The sequence below is a fragment of the Acomys minous genome (assembly GCF_964271855.1).
Source record: "Acomys minous genome assembly, chromosome: 12".
Classification (NCBI taxonomy): domain Eukaryota; kingdom Metazoa; phylum Chordata; class Mammalia; order Rodentia; family Muridae; genus Acomys; species Acomys minous.
Genome location: NC_140493.1, coordinates 92,119,060 through 92,141,075, shown reverse-complemented (window position 1 = coordinate 92,141,075; position 22,016 = coordinate 92,119,060). Strand labels below are relative to the sequence as shown.

Genomic DNA, 22,016 nt, shown 5'->3' with positions numbered 1-22,016 from the left:
ATTTAATACAGTACAATAATACAATACAATATACAGACAATACAACAAAAGAATACAAACAATACAATGTAATAATACCAACAATATAGTGCAATAATACAGAATTACAATTCTTCAGAGAAGTTGGCTTCACAGCCCATCTGTGAAGGTTGTCTAAAATCAACAGTGTTGTCTTCAGAAAAACTGATGTATGTGAACATCATTTATCCTAACTATTCTCTATAAATTGAAAGTTGCATTCCTTCTCACATTTGTTGACATTCTAAATTTCCTTCTTGAGAAATATCACTGTGGGATGGTCCCATGCCCATGTCACAAACTCATTGTCCTCACTTAATCTTAATCCACACTTCAACATTCACACTTTCTTCTGGCACTTGAACAGTTGACTATTCAAAAGTCTTTAGATATGATAGACACAGTCCCACTACAGGGCTGTTATGAGGCTTCATGATGACACATGGACTATTGGATCTAGTTTGCTATGTCAACTCACAACTCTCAATCAGCTGAGTCAGAACAGGAATCCTTGAAATTTGATGATACACACAAGGAAACAGAAGAGGTGACTCAAGAGAAAAGACTGGATTTGATAAACTCTGACCCTGTGAAAGAAAATAATGCATTCCATCTAACCTTTACATGGAGTCTTCCATAATTAACTAATTTAGTAACTGTTTATTTATTGAGAGAAACAATAACAATAAAATGTCCTGGCAACAACATCAGGGTATAAAAGAGGACAGGGAATAAGGAGACTTACATATCTGAGAAACTCACTCTCTTGAAAACCTACTCAATACCTCCACCTCTGACACCATGGTCAACTCCTGTTGTGGCTCTGTCTGCTCTGAGCAGGGCTGTGATCAAAGTCCCTGCCAGGAGAGCTGCTGCCAGCCCAGCTGCTGCCAGACTACCTGCTGCAGGACCACCTGCTGCCGCCCTAGCGGCTGTGTGTCCAGCTGCTGCAGGCCTAGCTGCCAGACCACCTGCTGCCGCCCAGTGTGCTGTCAGACCACCTGCCGCCCCAGCTGTGGAGTGTCCAGCTATTGCCAGACCACCTGTTGTCAATCCAGCTGCTGCCGCCCAGTGTGCTGTCAGACCACCTGCCGCCCCAGCTGTGGAGTGTCCAGCTGCTGCCGCCCAGTCTGCTGCCAGACCACCTGCCGTCCCAGCTGTGGTGTGTCCAGCTGCTGCCGCCCAGTCTGCTGCCAGACCACCTGCCGTCCCAGCTGTGGAGTGTCCAGCTGTTGCCGCCCAGTCTGCTGCCAGACCACCTGCCGCCCCAGCTGTGGAGTGTCCAGCTGTTGCCGCCCAGTCTGCTGCCAGACCACTTGTTGCCGTACAACTTGCTCTGGTCCCTCTTGTTGAATTTTTCACCTGACTACTAACCCTGAGTCAGCCATAATCACAATGATCTGACCTTCTCATCCATGTTAACCTTTCCATGTCTTAAAGAATTCCTACTTTTGTTGTCCTGACACCAGTAAGAAACTGGCAGAAGAGAGTCCTACATTGAGTACCACTCATGTTTCTGAAGGATCTCCCCTCAACATGCGTGTCTCACCTGCCTGGTGCAGCTAAACAGACCCCTCAAGTCTCCAACTATTACCCTGCTCTTGACCTTCACCAGACTGTGTTAACTATTCTTCAATAAATATTGCCTTATATCAGAAATATATATCTTCTCATTTATTTTAAAATATTTCATTTTCTAGTACTATTTCTTCCAAGATGAAAAGATGTTTGGATTGTTGTGAGCATGAAGAAAATTAGTTTTGCTACTATGTTAGAGGTCTGTGTAGTCTCATGTTTATTGCAGCATTATTCACATTGGCTGGGAAGCAGAATTAGTCTGTGTCTGTCAACTGACGGAATAGTAAATACAATGCCTTATACATAATGGAATGCTCTTTACCCATAAAATGAGTGGAGTCTTGTAATTTGTGATGACATAGAATTGGAAGATGTTATGAAGTGAAATCAGCCAGACATAGAAAGAAAATACACATGAAGTCACTCAAAGGTGGAATCTGAGAGAGGGGGGAGAAGAGGGAGGAAGGGAGGGAGAGATTTTATAGGAGCTCTGAGATGCTGGGGACAATAGAGGGACAGAGGTGAAGAATATCAGGTTAACATGCAATAAAACAATTAGAGAAAAGAGTTCTAGTGCTGGAGGTATGGCTCAGTGGCTAAGTACTCTTGCTTATCCACCAGAGGACACAGGTTCAATTCCCAGCACCCACATGGCAGCTCACAGCAGGGTATCCAACACCTTTGTGTGGCCTCCTCAGGCACCTGGCATACACATGGTTCACTGACAAATATGCAGGCGAAACACCACATACATAAAACAAACAAACAAACAAAAACAGAACTTTAAAAATGAAACAGTTCTAGTGTTCAATTTCATGGAAAAGTTGCTACAGATGATTACTTTCACAACCACCTAGAACAAAGCATGCTATATGTTTTCCCCAGCCAGAAATAATAATATGATTGGGAATGTAAATATGTTAACTTGGATGTAGACAGTGTGTCATGCATGCACATACAAAAACGTCACATAGTACCCCATAAATATATACAACTTATTTGTCAATTCAAAACAGAAAAGAAAACTGATTTTGCACAAATAATCTACTACCCATATTGTAAAAAGGACTGTATTTCAGGCTAACATGGTCTACCTTACTTAATTAACAATAACTTACCTCTTGAATTCATAAGATGATTGGCAGGTTCATAGGGCCACTGAATTCTAAGGATAATAAGACATGTGAAGACCAGTAGTTTCCTACAAGGAACTCACAGTCTAGTGCTCGAAACAAGGGCTAGGGAATAAAAGGTACAACCCAAGCAGATGGGATGTATTGGGCACAACTTCTCATCTAGATAAGAGAGATATGGGAGGATTTAATTTTTTAAAAATATAAATGAGGTGACTTAAAAGCTAATAAATGCAGCCAGGCTCAGTGGCACATGCCTGTAATCACAGCACTCTGAGGAGGTGGGGGGCAGAGGCAGGCAGATCTCTGTGGTCTACAAAGTGAGTCCAGGACAGCCAGGGCTATTACACAGAGAAACCCTGCCTCAACAAACAAACAAACAAACAAACACTCAGAAAACAAACAAATGAAGCCCCTCAAAACCAATAGCAAAAAGGTAATAAATGTTAGGGAAGTATGAAAGTCACAAACTCATAGGATGAAAAGATAAAAAGCAAGATAGGGAAAGGGGAAAGGAAGGAGGAGGAGGAGGAGGAAGAGGAGGTAGAGGAGGAGGAGGCAGAGGAGGAGGAAGAAGAGGAGGTAGAGGAGGAGGAGGTAGAGGAGGGCAGAGATTCTTTGCATTCTTATAATGAAATGTAAAATGAGCTCAGAGATAAGCATCCATGAAGCAAACATGGCAGAAAATGGACCACGCTGCTCACTCCCCAGTCACCTTTACATTAAGGACACCATGCTGAAGGAAGTGCTCAGTCAGTAGCCTAGGAAGCTCTCAGTCAGAAGCAGAGTGCACGGAGACTAGTGATAACTCTGGGATGAGGAGGTGAGGGGGTGAGGGAAGAGCTTAAATAGCAGGCTAGGAAAAAGTTTCATGAAAGGGACCAGCAAGATGGCTCCAAGGGTAACAGTGCATGCTGTCAACCCTGAGACCCATGTGGTGGAAAGGAGAAAGGAGGTAACTGACTCCCACAAGTTCTCTGACCTCCTCACACATGAAGTGGCACGTATGTGTACCACCACCACCTCCCACACACATGCAACGACACTTGTGTGCACTCCCTATACAAACACTTATACACACAAATAGGTAAAGATGTGATAAAGAAAACAATTTAAAAGTTGCAAGAAGAAAGACCTTGGGCTGTGTTTGAAAGCTGTGTTCTGAGCGTGTCCTTTTGGGGCATTCTAAGATCCTGCCAACGCTGTCAAAACTCAGGTGGGTTTGGCCGTGTCCAGAGGAACAAACAAAATGCCTCTTGACGCTGCGTCACTGGCTTTACTTATTTTGAAGCCACTTCTACCAGAAAAAAAGATACTTGACCAAAACAAAGTCAATAGAGTAGTTACCCCATGGGAAAGACCTGTAAGGCACCAGAGACATTTTAGAGTAGGGGCAGCTTACCCTTCTGGCAAGGAGAGCAGTAGTGGAGGAGCAACATCAGTAGTGATGTGGTAGGCAGCCATGCCTGCATTTAGAGCTGAAGGGCAGATCCAATGGAGAAGCCACTAAGAACGGAGCGTCACACGGCTTGTGGCCGGGGCAGTAAGGAGTTGAGGCTAGAAAGGCTGTTGGATTTCTGCTTGATTGTCATAGTAATGAACTTGTCCCTGCCAACATTTGTCTGTGGTAGGCAAACCCATTGTTAGACTTACTTCTATTTCATCTTCCTGAGAGGAAGAGGTGCCAGTTAGAATATATTAATTTTCGTTGTGACTTTTGTTTTTTTTTTTTTTTTTTGAGACGATGTTTTTAGATGCAGCTCCAGCTGTCCGGGAGCTCTCTGTAGACTAGGCTGGCCTCAAACTCAGAAATATGCTTGCTTCTGCTTGCCGAGGGCTGGGATTAAAGGTGTGTGCTGCCACTGCCCAGCCAGAACATGTTCTTACTGGCAGAACTGAATAGGCATCAGGAGATAAAGTCATTGCCCTTCCTGGGCATCTCCCCAGAAGAACTTGGGAAGTCTTTAAAAATATAGGCTGCCGTGTTGTACTACTGAATGCTCTGTGTCAATTGGTTATTTCAAAAAGTAAAGCTTTGATTTGTAGGGTGATACCACCTGTCCAACAAGCAAACATTGGAAGGAAACACGCCAACATACATTAGGTGGAATTTCATTCCTCAACTCCCTAACCCCCAGCCCTCACCTAGAGCCATGCCTTTCCTTCTTGCTCAGGAGTCACTCACAGCACATTGACTGGTCCTCTGTACAAACCCATGTTCCATTATGCTACAACGGGAGTGACTTCACGTCTATTAGTTTTTGCAAATGCATTCTCATCTGCTGTGTGTCCTATAAAATGGGACCTTGCAGTATGTGCCTAGACTGAGCCATGGATGAGGGGAAAATAGTGACACCCAGTCACAAATTGTTGGTTCCCCACCACCAATTGGAAGAGAAATTATATGATGCACACAAGGAAGGGACGTGGTTGATTTGAAAACATCATTTTGAAAGCAAGTGTCTATAGTTACCCAGTTTTATAACGTCTTATCTGTTAACATAACCCATAAAACTAAAGATGCCTCTTGATGGGGGGCTGTGTAAGAGGTATAAAAAAGACTCCCAAATTCAGAAAACCTATTCTCTTCAAGACCCAGGCCAAAATTTCAGCTTCAGCCATTGTGGCTCTGTCTTCTCTGATCAGGGCTGTGGCCAAGGCTGCTGCCAGAAAAGCAGCTGCTGCCAGACTACCTGCTACAGGACCACCTGCTATAGGACCTCCTGCTACAGGACCACCTGCTATAGGGCCACCTGCTACAGGACCACCTGCTACAGGGCCACCTGCTACAGGACCACCTGCTACAGGACCACCTGCTACAGGACCACCTGCTATAGGACCTCCTGCTACAGGACCACCTGTTACAGGACCACCTGTTACAGGACCACCTGTTACAGGACCACCTGCTACAGGACCACCTGCTACAGGACCACCTGTTACAGGACCACCTGTTACGGGACTTCCTGCTATAGGACCACCTGCTACAGGACCACTTGCTGCCAGCTTAGCTGTTGTGTATTGAGCTGCTGTCACCCAGATGTTGTGTGACCAGTGGCTGTAGGCCCATCTGTTGTTTATCAAGTCATTGCTGCCTCAGTTGCTGCCATCCCAGCTGTTATATGTCAAGCTGTTGCTGCCCCAGCTGCAGTGTGTCCATCTGTTACCACCCCAGCTGCAGTGTTCCCAGCTGTTGTCGCCCCAGGTGCAGTGTGTCTAGCTGTTGTTGCCCCAGCTGCCGTGTATCTAGCTGTTGTTGCCCCAGATGCTGTCTGTCCAGCTTCCTTCATCCTAGCTGTTGTACATCTAGTTGCTGCTGTTCTGTCTTTTGCAAGACCACTGACTGTCACCCACTTTCCTGCGGATCATCTTGTGGAATTTCATTCCCTCAGGCTGACCAACATGTTACCTGACTATTATTGTCTACCACACTTGGTCTTGTTCTGACCCATTACTGCATCTATTCACCTCAATAGTGATGCCATCAAGCAACTACTTAAAAACAATTGTTCAGGCTAGTGCCTGAATTGTCATGTCTATGGCCATGGCATTTTGTCAGATGACCCAGTGTGTCACACTAGATCACTGGAGCAGGCTGCTGTTATTGTACATAACTAATGTTTTAATGGAATTATTTACTGTAGGCTGTGTCCCTATAAATGCTTTACTGGTATCGTCAACATTTGTAATATTTATTCTCAGCATCTATTTATTTTTATATGGGGAAAATTTTGCATTTCTGTGATCTAAATAAAGAGAATAGAAGTTTCATGTGTTAATAAAATTCTGTATTAAAGAAAATTGACAAGTCATTAGTTTTTCCCTGTATGCAAGATTTCCCACTTTAACTTCAAGCTTATTTTTTAAAAAGAGTAACTTCCTTCTCACTGGTTTTGACTATGGACAGACCAGCAATCTTGGGCTGTGGAAAGTGCATATGTTGCCCAATATCCAGTTCCTATCTTCTTTATATAATTCCGTGTACAATCTGGGAATTGGATTTGATAGGAAGACCTATGCCAGATAGACTATGGTAGTAACACTGGTGAAAAGAGGAGTGCGTTCTACGAGAGAAGTATAAAATATAATTACTGATTTAAAGAGACAAACGAAATCAAGTCTAATATGTATAGCTTATAAGCACAAGAGCCAGAAAAAGTCCAAGATAATTGGTCATATTCTTATGAAAGAAATTAGTAACCAAGATAACATCGTGGTACTTTCAAAGAGAAGGGAGAGGAAATCCTGGCATTTGTGACAACGAGAAGTAAACTGGGTCATTGAGGGAGTAAAGTAAGTCAGAAATGGAAATGCAAATAGTGCATGATCTCACACCTCACTGAAAGTAGTCAACCTATTGAAGCAGATGGGGCAAAACGGTGGTCGCCTAGAGGCGTGGAGATGTGGGATATGGGGAGCGATTCACCAAAGCCTACGAAGTTTTAGTTTTGCATGGTGAGTAAGTTCTGGAAAAGCAACAATAACTGTAGTCACAGCATCATAAGAATGAAACCTGCTAAGACAGTAGAGCTCAAACATTCTCAGCACAAAATGGTAATAGTTCGTGTGAGGTGATGAAGACGGTCATTAGTTTGCTGTGGTAGTAACTACACCGTGTATACATATATCAAAGCAACATATACATCTTTGACATACACAATTTTATTAATCTATCCCAGGAAAGTATACAAAACAAGTACTCCCACTGATATGAAACACACAAGCATGTTGCCATGGCGTTAGGGTGGTTTGAGGGGGGGCTGGTATGGAGGGCAGCATCAGAGGGTTTGCTGGAGGAGAGACTATGGCACAAGTCATAAAGAGCAAGTAGCGTAGTGTCACTCTTGCATAGTGTCTGCAGCTAAGACAGGGGGCTTTCTAGTGCCATTCCTTTTGTCGGCTATGGCAGTTCTACAGGGTTCCAGTTTATGACTCTTACCAGGCTCAACAGTGGCGCTCCACGGTCACTTCTGGCTCAACAGTGCATCTGCAAACACGTGCCTGCTATCGTGAACGGGACTGCGAGCTGCTGGGCTCTGGTGGGTCCCATCTCCATTCCTACTGAAACCATGTCTTGAATGTCGAAGACTGCAGTCAGCGGCTCATTTTCACTCCCACAAAAGTACTTGAATTCTAAGAGTATTACACATTCCTGGAAATATTGTATGTTGGGGCAATATTTCATGACTTGCCTGGTAGGTTACCTGATAATCAGAAAAAAAATGCCTCTGTCCACTCCTCGCATATGTGTGTATGTGTGTGTGTGTGTGTGTGTGTGTGTGTGTATGTGTGTGTGTGCATGTGAGTACACACTAATTTAAAATCATGTGCACCTTAAAAAACATAGAGCAGTTGCGAGAGGTTTGCTCAAGACAAGATAACAGATACGAATAGCTAATAGACGTAAGAAAGGAAGTTAAGTGAACTTGCAACTAAGTAAATGTGACTCTAGACGTAAATTGATCATAGTCAAGGCTGCGATCAATCGCAGGGCTGAGGACAATGTGCAGGGTCTGGATGGTCTGTGTTGGTGACGATCGTTTCAACTGACGGCTTCTTTGGAGGGCCACATGGCAATAGTCACTAAAAATGGAGAGGCAGACCTGTAGCCCAATAGTTAGCTGTGGTATGCACATCTGCAATCTCCGCACTCAGGAGGCTGAAGCAGAAGGACCCAAGTTTAAGGCCAAACCAGACCAGATTGTGTCTCAGAAAAAACGACGAACAAACAAAATTCCTATCCAATAGTCTCACTTTAAGATTCTAAAGTTTTCTTTGGCTTTGTTTTCTCCTTCTCCTCTGCTTCTGATTCTGTTTGCCTTTTTGTAGTTTGTTTGTTTGTTTACTGTTTTTATTTTGAGGTATAGCATCCCTGTGTCATCCGGACTGGTCTCAGACTTGCTTTACCTTCTGCAGGACAAAGATGACAGGAACGCATAGCCCCATGCCTGGCTTCTTTTTCCTTTTTGATGTAGGCATGTATGGCTTTTTCTCTTATGACTTCTTTCTCAGCATCCCATTAGTGTTGGCATTGCTATTTTGGTCTCTACACTCGAAGAGGGCTCTTAAATAAAGAAGGAGAAACAAAACAGCAGCCTAAACTTTCTTCTTGACTTGGCCCTTTGCCAAGAATGTGATCACTCCCACACACCTGTTAGCGACCCCACTCTTCCTTATCAGTATTAACTTCTAATCCATTAAGTTCAGAAAAAAAGATGGTATGCTTTGCCCATTTTTTTTCCTTTTTCTTTTTCTTTTTTGCTCTGTCTCCCATGCTGTATTTTATGTTTCTTTTCGGTTTTGTTCTGTGTTATTTTCTTTGGGGATTTTGATAGGTGTTCACTCATCTCTATACCTATGGTGTAATCCCTGTCGGTATTTGTGGTGGTACTGGTAGCCGTCTCATAGTAAGTGCAGGGTTTCTAAGCTGATAACAATTTCCTTTGCCTACGTGAACCCTCTGCCCTAGCTCCTCCTCTTCCATTACATGCCTTTGGTCCTAGTTTGCTTTCTATCTCTGCGATAAAACACCAGGACAAACAAAAACAAAAACAAAAACAAAAACAAACAAACAAACAAAAAAAAACATCACTGAGGGAAGACAGGGTAAGAACTCAAGTTAGGAACCTGGAGGCAGGAGCTGATGCAGAGGCCATGGAGGAGTGCTGCTTACTGGCTTGCTCTTGCTCCGTATGGCTTCCTCAGCCTGCTTTCTATTATCTCTCAGGATGATCTACCTAGGGGTGACACTGCCTACAGAGAGCTGGGCCACCCCACATCAATCATCAATCAAGAAAATGCACCCCAGGCATTTTCTCTATTGAGGTTCCTCTTTCCAGATGACTCAGTTGTGTCAAGTTGACAAAAACAGACAAACAAACAAACACCCTCGAACCAATCATGAGACTTTTCACGTACTTTTCTCAACATATTGGAATTTAGTTAGTTATTTGAAACACCTGGGTCCTGCAACCTTCATACTTGTCTGCCCATTTGTCTTGCTATTTTGTTCAGGACATATTACCTCTCTTCTGCATTTCAATAAAATCTTCCCATTGATTTCTGCATATGAACGTGCCTTCCCCCCTCCCAGCTCTGGTGGTCCAGACTTTCGAGATTGGCCTCCTTGGGCCAGAGACTCTGAGCGCCTCTCAGTCTTTGCTCTTGTTCAAATCACTGTCTCATTCTAACTAGTTCCCCAGGAAACTGACCCAAGATATGAGGCAGAGCCTTGTCATTCAAGAAGCTGGAGAGTTGGCTTGCTCTCTGTGTGGTCTGTTTCCTTGATTCCTCAGTGACAAGCTGGGAACTGGCTTTTATCCTGAACCCACTCAGCACAAAGCTGGGTGGAGGACCTCATGGCATCTTCACTCTCTTTCACTCCTGCCCCTTGCAATGGGATAGTTAAGTCTTTTACATAACCATGCACTACACTCCCATCAGCAGGCAGAGGCAGGCAGATTAGCTGGGGCTTGGGAGGGGGGGCGGTTGGGATTTATTGCTGGGGAAAGCCTGCGTGGGGAATTGTGGGAAATGTCTACCCACCTGCTGTTTAGGCTTTCGAAGTTGTGGTAATTATCAACTCCGTCCATTCCAAGGCTAAAAGGTTAACTAAAATTCTGACACATGGAGAATAGCTGAGAAATTTGGGGGCTCACACCTAATAGGAAGCCAAGCCCATTCCAGAGAGCAACAGGAACTGGGTAGTTTTATCTGCCAGGTGTACACTGAAAGTAGAGAAATAAGCACTGCTCTGGAGCCTCCTTAAAATTGCCTCTTTGATCCCTATGGTCCCTGAGGACTCTTGTATTTAGGAGCTAGTCCCTTTGATGGGAGCTATAAAAGCTGGAGTGCTTGATGTGTGGTCAAACTCCTTTCCAGGGGAAGGTTGTAGACTTGGTTTCGTGGGGGTAGGGACCAGGCCCATAATTACATGTACTGCTGGTTCCCAGATGGAAGCTAGTTAAAGGCTTGGCTCTGGAGCATCAGCACTGAGAGGCTACAGTCAACCCCTCCATGGGAAAGCTGCATTGAGGGTGGGGTACCAGTGAATTACAGCAGCAAGTGCCTACCTGCGTGTTGTTTAAAGCCATCTCATTGCCATAGAGCACTGATAAAAACCAACCCCCGCCCTTCCCAGAGATAGATGACTTTGGAGTCAGTCTCTCTGTGAGAGCTATAAATATTGAGGAATTCAGCTGGTAGACCAACTCCTTGCTGGAGAGAGGTCGGGTAGATGATTTTGTACCTCCTGTGAGGCAGGAAAAAGAGTATTGGGGAGAGGTATCTTCCAGACACCTGAGTTTCCCCTTCACTCAGGAACTCATAGTGGCTGTGGTTGTTTGCCCTAGACCTACACAAGATTAGGCCAGTCAACATACCAGCATGGAGCAGCGAGGGGCTCATGAGCCCCTCACTCCTAAGGTGAGGAGCTGTGGTAGCTGAGGGACGGTCAGTTTTCTTGAAGTGTGTGGCTCCTAGTAGGTCAACCATGTGCCAGTGGACGGCCTCACACCCTCGAGTGTGTGGGCAGCACAAACGGAGTCAGTGGGTTAACGAGAAGGGGGCACGAAATTAGGAGGGTAGAGGTGGAATTCGGAGCAGTTATGTGGAGGGGAGGGAGATGAAGACGATCAAAGTACATCGCATCCAAAAGCACATTCTCAGGGCACCAATAAAAATACTGTATTAAAGTATGTTTTCCTGAGGTCTTTCAAACTCCCTGCCCCTCTGGCTCCCAGGTCCACCCATTCCACTTTGTGCCACTTACCTGTGCTTCCATCTTTAAAGTCACATAGTGGCTACACCTCCATCTCTCCTTTGGCAACTTATTCTGGGGTATGGAAACTCTAGCTGTGGGCTGGGATGTCACAGAGAAAATAAAGAACAGAGGCACGATTTCTAGGCTCTTCCCCAGACTTTTCTGAGTCAGCCCTCCCGATTAAGGCCCTGTCGTGTACTCTCCTGGTTTGGAGCAAGCCCATTCCCTCTGACAAGGCGTTGCTTTCCAATCTCCCAGCAGGCTCAAGGCCTGTATGTGCCTTAGGAGAATGCCGTCTCATGAAATGCGCCAGTGGAAGTCAGAATTTTATGACAAGAGCAAGATTCAAAATATTTACAACACGGTAATTTAAGGTCGTCGATTAATCAGAATGGCCATCAGACTTAGCTGTAGAACTTGCTCGGCCTTGAAGCCACCTGTGTTCTTAACTGTCTCTTGCTGGGTCACAGGGATGTGACTTTGAGGATGACTCCTAGGGCACTTGGGTCAATGGCTACTCACCCAACAAACTTCTTCAGCATCTCAACTGGTATGCCTGAACTGGTACTGCTGGCTGACCATCGGGTTGGCCTGGGATGCCCAAACCTCCAGCCTTAGAAGGTCATGGCAAAGATTATAAAACATAATTACATTTTTTTAAAAAATGCAAATTTACATTCTTTAAAATTTTTCTGGTTTACAAAGAAAACAGTTGTCTTGTAAAAAATTTGAGAGGAAAAGCAATCAGATGAAAGTTGAGCCACTATAATAAGATAAAAATGAAAAAAAAATTATAAGAAACCCATTATTAATAACTCTATAACTAGTAACACCTGCATCAATCTCTCCCTATACATGTTCAAAATAATCCATGTTCGTTGCATATTGTATTTTATATAGATGTAAATATAATGAAAAATATGGATATAAATATGCTTAGTAATATAAGCTTTGTTACTGACTTCAATGTTGATTCCAATGTCCACTCCAGAAAAATACTGACTTTCAAAAAACTATTCTTTGAAGATTTCATGCATAGATACATTGTTTCTTCATTATATTCCCCTTACTCCTTCCCCCTAAGTCTTCTTCACCCCCAACAAATCTCCTCTTTTTTCCCCTCTGGGTCCAGTTGGTGCTGCTTCTCTACTCAGGGATGTGGACCATCCACTGGGGCATGTGTAACCTAGTAACGGTCACCCATCAAAAAAAAAAAAAAAACCAACAACAACCATGACTCTATAGCTGTGGGTCAAGAGCATCAGGAGCCCTTCTGTGAGTGCTCGGCCCTAGCTGAAACATCTATGCTTTTCTCACCCTGCTCCGAGGCTCAAGGGACACCATAAGAGTGGACAGACAGACAGAATGCATTATCTGGAGGACGGAAAGGAATGCTGTGCAGTGCCAGCCTCTGGGCGTGGCAGGGCTGTTGCACCCATGAACTGGAAGAAACAGCTGTGCTTACTTTTGTGAGGCCTACGCAGTCCTGTACAAAGGCCTATGCACAGCCCGCCTGTTAAATATACAGACTTTCCAAAACCAGAAAAGCTGTGAGCCTTCTCAAGTCCAGGAAATGGGGTGGGGACAGTTTGATTGTCGTGGGGTTTCCTTGTTGTCGCTCACTGACTGTTTATGGTTAAAATGGACCACACTATATAGTTTAACTTGCCTTTGAATGCTCTTGAGACTTCAGGATATCTCATAGGACCTATTAGGTCTCTTTTCCTTAGAGAACCCTAAAAATATTGTAGGCACTGTGTGAGCTACAGTCAGGACAGAGCCACACCTGGACCATGGAAGAAGCTGAAGGATTTTAAATGCACACAATGAGCACAGGGGTGGGAAGATAAAAATAATTCAGGACAGGAGGGAGGGAGGATGCACGGGAAGGGATAGCAAATGAGATGTAATATGAATTATTTTATTTTTCAATAAAAATGTGTTTAAATTAAAAAAAAATGATTCAGGAGGAGAGACCGGATGGAGCGAGCATCGGCACAATTAATTTGAAATACTTAGTCAGTACCTGAACCATGATGATTGCGCTAAGTGTGTTTCAGGAAGTCAATGGATAAGCCTTAACTCCTGTGGGAAAGCAAGACAGTGTTTTCCATCAAATGTAGAAAACATAATTGCCCAGTTTGATGTTTATTTACTTAGTAGGATTAACAACAACAAGGAAGGAATGACCCCAGCAGGGTATAAAAGGGGATCCAGGGAACGGACATTCCCAGATTCAAGTCATACATTCTTTCGGAAATCCATCTCCAATCTACATCCCAGACACCATGGTCAGCTCCTGTTGTGGCTCTGTCAGCTCTGAGGAGGGCTGTAGCCAAGGCTGCTGCCAGCCCAGCTGCTGCAGGACCACCTGTTGCCAGCCCAGCTGCTGCCAAACCACCTGCTGCCAGCCCACCTGCTGCAGGCCCACCTGTTGCCAGCCCAGCTGCTACCAGCCCACCTGCTGCAGGCCCACCTGTTGCCAGCCCAGCTGCTGTGTGTCTAGTTGTTGCAGACCCAGCTGCTGCAGGCCACAGTGCTGCCAGTCTGTATGCTGCCAGCCCAGCTGCTGCCGCCCCAGCTGCTGCAAACCCCAGTGCTGCCAGTCTGTGTGCTGCCAGTCCACCTGCTGCAGGCCCAGCTGCTGCCGCCCCAGCTGCTGCATTTCCAGCTGTTGCAGGCCTTCCTGCTGCTGCCCTAGCTGCTGCTGTGTGTCCAGTTGTTGCAAACCCACCTGCTGTGTGTCCAGCTGTTGCAGGCCCAGCTGCTGCCAGTCTGTGTGCTGCTGCCGCCCCACCTGCTGTGTGTCCAGCTGTTGCAGACCTAGCTGCTGTGGTGGTTCTTGTTGCTGAGTGTCCTGACCTGGATCAGCTCTCTTGCCTTAATCCTTCAGTCTATGCATCTATTCAACAGGATATGTGATGTACCGCTGTTATAGCAAATAGGATCATGGAATGATTTGGAAATGCATACTGTTGGTTATTATCTATTCTCTTTTAAAAATAATTTTTGATCTACTTCGGAGTTATTGTCAAACTGTTCTTCAAATTGATTTTGAATTCCTTGCTCTGTTTCCAAATACAAGTTGTTAAATGGTTTGTTTCTAGATTTTTTTCTTTCTAATGTTGCCCCCCCCATGCAAATTATTTTTATGTGGCTTGCCTGACATCTTATAATAAAACTTTCAACCCTCAAAGGCATAAAACGTGCTTACCTCTCGTTCTTCTTATTCTCATTTGCTTTGTTTTGGTTCATATTCATTACACATAGTACTAGGTTTCAAAAAGACAATCTCTTTCAAGTGTAGCATGCATTTTCGTCATATTCATCCCAACCCTATATCCTCCTACCTCCTTTTCCTTCACTCTCTTCTTCCACTTTCATGTCAAATATACACAATACACTAATTTGTCTATATATAATCCAGGACCACAGAAAAAAGAAAATATGCAATCAGACATATGTTACTTAATGTGGCTATTTCCCATCCAATAACATAATTTCATTCTTTTACAAGGTATATAAACTCTGTTGTGTTTATATACCACATTTTCTTTATTCATAGGAGCCTGGTCTGATTAACAGCTTGGTTATTGTAAATAGCACTGCAATGAATACGTGTGTGAATACGTATGTGAGTCTCCATGGTGTGCTACCTTAGTCTCCTCTGTGTACACACCAGAACTGGATAGCTGGAATCACATGGTGGGTCTGCTTTCAATCCTTGAGGCATCTCCTTACAGACTTCTATAGGGGCTGAATCAATCTACATTCCCTACCAGAAATATCTAAAGTTTGTCTTTCCCTGTGTCTTCACCAGCACTTATTGTTACTGTACTTTCTATTCCTTTTGCCTGTCTTCCAGTCTCCCTTCCTTCCTCCCTTCCTCCTTTCTTCCTTTCCTCTTTCTCTCTCTCTCTCTCTCCCCATTTTCTTCTTTCTTCCTTTCCCTCCTTTGTTCTCCCCCTTTTATTTGTGCAGATGATCACACCCCAGACCTTATACATACTAGGCTGACATTCTACCACTGAGTTGTACCTTCCTTCAGCCCTATGTTTGTTTTCTTCATGACAGTCATTCTGTCTAGAGTATGGAATCTTCATGTAACATTTTTTCACATGTTTATTGACTACTTGTACTTCAACTTCTCCTTTGTCCATATTTCTCTCTCTTTCTTTTCCATGACACAGAAGGACACAGCATTGGTGAGGGGTTGTCTTAGACTTGAAAAATTAAATTGGCTTTTATAAATAAGATTTTAAAATTCAAGCTATAATTTAGTCTCACAGAAAAGAAGAGTCATTTGAGAAAGGATTGATATCCAGTTTTCACAATGAGCTAAGGAAGTATGCCATTGAAAGAACAAATAGTCCAACCAGAAACGGACAAATGAACTGAACAGTCACATCTTAAAAGAAGTACAAATGGTTGACTAATGTGCATTTAAAACACAAAATGTCTTTATGCATCAGGGAAATACAAATCCAAACTGGGCTGAGCTTCCTCACCCCCTTCAGAATGGCTGCCTTGAAGAAAGCAAGCAACAAATGCTGGTGAGTATTTGGGGAGGGGAGGAGCCTTCACTATAGCTTAGGAGGAAAGTGAGTGGAGCTGTTATAGATATCAGCATAGCAGATTTACCAAAACCCGAAAATATATAACCACACAATGCTGTTAGATTACTCCATACTGAATCAGTATGCAAAAGAGATATCTGTACATGCATAATTATGGCAAAGCTATTCTCATTGGTCAATATGATGGAATCAGCCTAAATATATATATATATATATACACACACACACAATGGATATTATTCAACCAAAAAATAGCCAAAAAAATCATGTCATTTACAGAAAAATATTTACAAACACAGAACAATGTGGAGTTTCATTCTTTCTTTTCAAACGTCATCCATGTACATTTATTATTCTCCAACCACACTAACCCTGCATTACCATTTCCTCTATTACTTACTCTTGGGGTGTCACTTTCCTCTCCCCAAATAGTTCTCCTTCTACATTCATGGTGTGTGTGTGTGTGTGTGTGTGTGTGTGTGTGTGTGTGTGTAGATGTAAACACATTATCTAGATGTAAGATACTTAGATCTATATTTTAAACTCTGTATATGCTAAGCAAGTGCACTACATAAAAGCACTATAATAGAAAACACGTGGTATCTACCTTTCTGAATCCAGCATTTGGCTGGAGAAACAGAAACGCTACACAGAGAGATGTGTTGAAGCTGTACCCAGCTCCTCGAAGGAGGGGTGCCAAAGCCTCATGCACATGGTAAGCCAGTGTGAGTCAGGCTTACCTTGGTTGTCAACTTGATGCACCTTCATGGAGAGGACCTCATTGGATGAATTGCCTCCTATGGACTGGGCTGTGGGCATGCCTGTGTGGCATGTTCTTAACTGTTGATTGAAGTGGAAAGCCACTGTGGTCTGGGCTAACCCCCTGTAGTTGTGTCCAGGGAGATATAAGAAAAGTAGTTGCATGTGAACCTGGAAGCAAGCCAGTGAGTAACATTCCTGAAGTTTCTTCTTGAGCTTTGCCTTTGAGATCCTGCCTTTGGTGATGGGCTGTAACCTGTACGCTTAAAATAAACTCTTGTCTCCCAAAGATGCTTTTGGCATTGGAGTTTCTTATAGCAACAGAAAGCAAAATTGATTGGTCACTCACCTCTGGTGGGGGGGGGGAGGCTGCCTGGCAATCCTAGCCCTGGGATAAGCCCATTAGTCTCACAATCTTAAATCCAAATGTGGGGACTTGGTATGACAGTGACTCCTGCATGGCAGGCTGGAGCTGGAGAGAGAAAATCTGTTTAGTCACTCCCCATGCCTCAGGGTATCATCAGGCATGGTCCTGGGTGAGGCTTATGGTTTGAGATTGAGCTTCTCTGGGGGACGCATAAAGAAGGAACGATCACAAGCCAGGGAGCTGAGGATGCCCTGCTACAGCATCTGGGTGGGAGATAGACACAGGAGACAGACGTGAAGAGGGGCAGGTCTGATCTGGACACGATGAAAACTTTAGGCAGGAGAGGAGCAGGTGGTTGGCAACATGAATGAGAATCTCAAGTGGAAAACTGATATTTGGGTCGGGGAAGGGAACCGAACAGGAGTGTTAGAAATATTTTGTTCTCCACTAAGTCATGTGTCGCCACCCAGTCATCAGGGCTGCTCAAGGGCTATTCCTTTCCTAAAACACAAGACCTTCTGTGGCTATTAGACTACCCCTTGGGTACAATAGTGTGATCACAAGGGTCTTTGCTCCACAACAACTCGGAGTTCTTTCGTCCTTCCTGTGTTGTAGAACATTTGTTAAATTCTATTGGGCTTTTCTATGACCCAGGTAGTTCCCCAATAATTGACTGGAGGAGACCTATGGATAGCTCCCAGTAGCACTCCCCAAGGTACTTGTCAATATGTCATCCTGTCTGGGTTGGATCTGCTCCATCAGGCCATATTCTTTCTCTCCTCCTTCTCCTTCTTCTTCTCCTCCTTCTCCTTCTTCCTCCTCCTCCTCCTTCCTCCTCCTCCTCTTCCTCCTTCCCCTCCTCCTCCTCTCCTCCTCCCTTGTAGTCCCTACCTGAGACCCCAAGCCTGGGAACTAAAATTCCACCTACTTCTCTCCTGTTCAGTTACAGACTGTCCAGCATCTTTCTTAACCAACCAAAGAATATTGGGGAGCAAAGTTTATATAACATCATTCAGTGTATGCAAGAATGTACTCGTCTGGATTGTAACCAGATCTTGGGGCCCAGAAATTAGCAGTTGTACACACAGCCCCAGACTAACTGCCCAACACTCCTATAACAAAGGGAAAAGGAGAAATCTTTCCTAAGAACTGTCTGTAGAGCCACATTCTTTAGAGCTGGGACACAATGCAGGCTCAGGATACCAGACAAGTCTCCTAAAGAGGTCCAGTCAGCAGCTCAGGCTATTACCCTGGCTACACAAATCTTGCAATAAGGACCAAGATGAGCAGAAATAGGCCAAGCACAAAGGAGCCTGGGAAGAGCATCATGATTCAACTGGGCTTGTAATTGCCAGAGGGCAGAATGGATTCTCGACGTCATTGCATTATCATTTGGTTCTTGATTCTTCCTTAGCAACATTAACTCATGCTTAAGTCCCTCCTGAGAGGGCAACCCATCCCACAAGCCCAACCTCACAGGGTGAGTCACAAGCTTTTCCCTGAGACGCCCACTTATCCTCTAGCAATACCTCTCAGTCATTTGGGGCAAGTCCCTCACACATACTACAAGCTGCATGCCATCATTTACTCTACTTTCTCTTCTTGGGGCTCAGTTTCCAAAGCTCATTACCACATTAAGTTTAATCTCTATATACCACATTAATTTCCACTGTTATAGTCTCTGGACTTAAACAGTGCAGGTGCCGGTGGGTTCTGACTGCTTAGAGCAGAGGGGAATTATTTCTTCTGCAAAGTAAACGCCACACGTCCATGAATGCACGAGTGTTTGTGCACAGGGGCTTCAGTGTCCCAGGGTTTAATGTCTGCAGATGGTTGGCAATGTGAGTTAACACCGAACTCACGTTAGCATGAAATACCTGAAAATTTGTTTTTATAAACCACACCAACCTCTTTGAAATGCACAGTGGTTATTTCTATACCAATAGGTCTCAACCATTTTTCTTTTCTAGTGTTCTTCCTATGCAGCCCAGGTTAGCCACAAATTGATGCTGTAGCCTAGGTTTGCCTCAAGCTTATAGATGTCTTTCAATCTCCTCAGAGCTGAGATTGCATGTATGCCCTGCTATGTCCAGTAGTAACTCAAGAGTAATGTGATAATTTGATCTATTTTTTTGTGGGGGTGGGGTGGGACTGGTTAAAAGTTGATGAGGCTCAGCCCAACCTCAGGGACTGCAGGTTATTTTAAAAAATTCCTTTCAAGAAATATAGATGCATTCAATCCCTCTAATATTGGTCACTTTCATGGTGGTAGCCTGGTGAGTTAGTTTGCTTGTTTGGGATTTGACACTGCCCCTGAAATACTCCACCACCCCTGTTAGTGTTTTCTCTCATGCAAGTATGGCTCAAGCATTTGTAAAAAATGATTCTGCATTCAGCAGTTACTCTTTCCTAGAGTCACAACCCCTAGACATTTAGAAGAATAAAGTTTATGGGAAAATTGACACCAGACTGAAAATAGGTGTGGCCATTATGACACACACACACACACACACACACACACACACACACACACACACACACAGAGAGAGAGAGAGAGAGAGAGAGAGAGAGAGAGAGAGAGAGAGAGAGAGAGAGAGAGAGAAGCCTAACACAGATGTTGTTGTCTAGAGTGCCCTAAAGTGAAATGTGCCTGGAACCTGGAAGCCAGGATCTCTTTCCTCAGCCCGCCTTGGCTCCAGAGATGGAAGCGCATAAGAGGCTGTCAGTAGTTCCTGTTTTCCAGAGTCAGCAGCTAGCATATGTTAGGCATATGTTTTCAGTCTTTCAGTGTATACTGTGTTTTCACAGTGAAAAGACACTGGCAGAAGTCCTCTGAGTCAGAAATCTGTACCCTCTCATCTCCTGTTTGTGGACAATAGAACTAGAGAATAAATGCTGACAGAAAACTCAGACAATAAAGCAGAGAAGCACTGGGGCTTTGCAGGCCCAGCCCAACATGGCAGGCTCCAAGTCAGAACAGCAGGCAAGCACACAGTGAGCCATCATGGTGGTGGGGGGGGGAGGGCAGGCAAGATTACCCTACAAAAACGGGAACTGGGTCAATGTGGCCCACAGAAGTCAGAAAGCCAGTACTCAGCAATGATAATCAGCTCCACAGCAGCGAGCTGAGGGACCTGGATCTCATGGTAAAGCTGGACTTGACAGCCAACTTCCCCTGAGATGTCCTAAAAATAAGTATGAGGTGTTCGTGCTTGGCAAAAAGAAAACATCACAATTTCATGTCTTACTATTGTGTCTGAAAATGGTGCTGTGTTTCTCATGAGAAAGTCTAAACACTGGGCAGTCAATCACAGCCGGCAGGGCATAAGCCAGTGCCCTGTTTTTCGCATTCAGTATTTTATTTTATTTTTTTGATAATCTGACATGTAACAAATGGGCAATCAGGCTGTTCAGTGAATTCATTCATGTGGGTGATCAGAAACATTTATATGCAAGAAGAATCATTGTCACACCAGGATAGACAAGCTACGCCAAGTGAACTGAGACTGAAGTAAATAATATCTAGAGGCAAAATGTCATGTGATGGGGCCCTTTGATGATGAAGAGTTAGAAAGGTAATTCAGGAAGTGTGACAGGTGCATTCTAACACACCAGGAAGAGAAGTTGTGCTTCCTATCCGACTTGAAAATGTAACCAGGAAAACAATCTTGCTTAATTTTATAATCACGGAATATTTATCAACACAAACAACAACAAGGAAAGAATGCTTATTGTGAGGACAACAGCCCCTCAGCAGGGTATAAAAGGGGATGTCTGCAGGGAGAATCCCACTTCCAAACCTTCCAACCCACCTTCTTGTGAATCCACCCAGAACCTCCACCTCCGACACTATGGTCAACTCCTGTTGTGGCTCTGTCTGCTCTGAGGAGGGCTGTGGCCAAGGCTGCTGCCAGCCCAGCTGCTGCCAGCCCACCTGCTGCAGGACCACCTGCTGCAGGCCCAGCTGCTGTGTGTCCAGCTGCTGCAGGCCCCAGTGCTGCCAGTCTGTGTGCTGCCAGCCCAGCTGCTGTCGTCCAAGCTGCTGCAGGCCCAGCTGCTGTGTGTCCAGCTGCTGCCGCCCCTGCTGTAGCAGTTCCAGCTGTTGTGGAACCACCTGCTGCAGGCCCAGCTGCTGTGTGTCCAGCTGCTGCAGGCCCCAGTGCTGCCAGTCTGTGTGCTGCCAGCCCAGCTGCTGTGTGTCCAGCTGCTGCAGGCCCAGCTGCTGCAGGCCCAGCTGCTGTGTGTCCAGCTGCTGCAGGCCCAGCTGCTGTGTGTCCAGCTGTTGCAGGCCCCAGTGCTGCCAGTCTGTGTGCTGCCAGCCCACCTGCTGTCGTCCAAGCTGCTGCAGGCCCAGCTGCTGTGTGTCCAGCTGCTGCAGGCCCCAGTGCTGCCAGACCACCTGCTGTCGCCCAGCTTGCTCCAGTTGTTCTTGTTGCTGAGGGCGCTGACCCACGGCCTCCCATCCTTCACCAACCGTCCTCCCTTATGCAGACCACCTGTGAGCTGAATCCTAAGACTAGAGATGTAAACTCTTAATTCCAGTTGACTAGGATGCTGGTTTTGGCCTCCACACACATCCTATCTCCCACTCCTGTACTCTCTCCCATAGGAACACAACTTTGAATTTCCTTTAAGTTCCTTGAAACTATTATGTGACCCTCACGGAAATACTTGGTATCTGCCCTGTTTCCTCAAATGGAGTCATCTCTACAACTTAAATAAATGTGTATTTTGCAACCGTATAAAGGCATTTTTGTCTTTCTTTTCCTTTCTTTTTTTGCCTCGTATCGGCTTTTCTGTAGTTCATCTCTAAAAACAAAAAGACC

At 44.7% G+C, this 22,016-nt stretch overlaps 3 protein-coding genes across 5 annotated transcripts; all 3 read left to right on the top strand.

Annotated features, from left to right (window-relative positions):
* The first annotated feature begins 753 nt into the window (after nt 1-753).
* Nucleotides 754-1,694, top strand: LOC311578828 (uncharacterized protein). The gene has a single exon (XM_084748896.1). The coding sequence runs from the start codon at nt 820-822 to the stop codon at nt 1,369-1,371; it is 552 nt and encodes a 183-aa protein (XP_084605022.1). The 5' UTR covers nt 754-819; the 3' UTR covers nt 1,372-1,694.
* Nucleotides 1,695-13,747: 12,053 nt separating this feature from the next.
* Nucleotides 13,748-14,662, top strand: LOC311578826 (uncharacterized protein). Its single transcript, XM_084748894.1, has one exon. The coding sequence runs from the start codon at nt 13,776-13,778 to the stop codon at nt 14,337-14,339; it is 564 nt and encodes a 187-aa protein (XP_084605020.1). The 5' UTR covers nt 13,748-13,775; the 3' UTR covers nt 14,340-14,662.
* Nucleotides 14,663-20,992: 6,330 nt separating this feature from the next.
* On the top strand, nt 20,993-22,016 carry LOC311578819 (uncharacterized protein). Of its 3 annotated transcripts, none has more exons than XM_084748882.1 (2): nt 20,993-21,178; nt 21,239-22,016. In XM_084748882.1, the coding sequence occupies exons 1-2, from the start codon at nt 21,042-21,044 to the stop codon at nt 21,627-21,629; spliced, it is 528 nt and encodes a 175-aa protein (XP_084605008.1). In that variant the 5' UTR covers nt 20,993-21,041; the 3' UTR covers nt 21,630-22,016. The 3 variants fall into 3 exon arrangements, with proteins under 3 accessions (XP_084605008.1, XP_084605007.1, XP_084605006.1); XM_084748881.1 differs by having other exon boundaries at nt 20,993-21,364; nt 21,410-22,016; XM_084748880.1 differs by having other exon boundaries at nt 20,993-22,016.

What these genes read in the sequence shown, in the direction of transcription:
- LOC311578828 (XM_084748896.1), top strand. Translation starts at nt 820, where the DNA reads ATGGTCAACTCCTGTTGTGGCTCTGTCTGCTCTGAGCAGGGCTGTGAT.
- LOC311578826 (XM_084748894.1), top strand. Translation starts at nt 13,776, where the DNA reads ATGGTCAGCTCCTGTTGTGGCTCTGTCAGCTCTGAGGAGGGCTGTAGC.
- LOC311578819 (XM_084748880.1), top strand. Translation starts at nt 21,042, where the DNA reads ATGGTCAACTCCTGTTGTGGCTCTGTCTGCTCTGAGGAGGGCTGTGGC.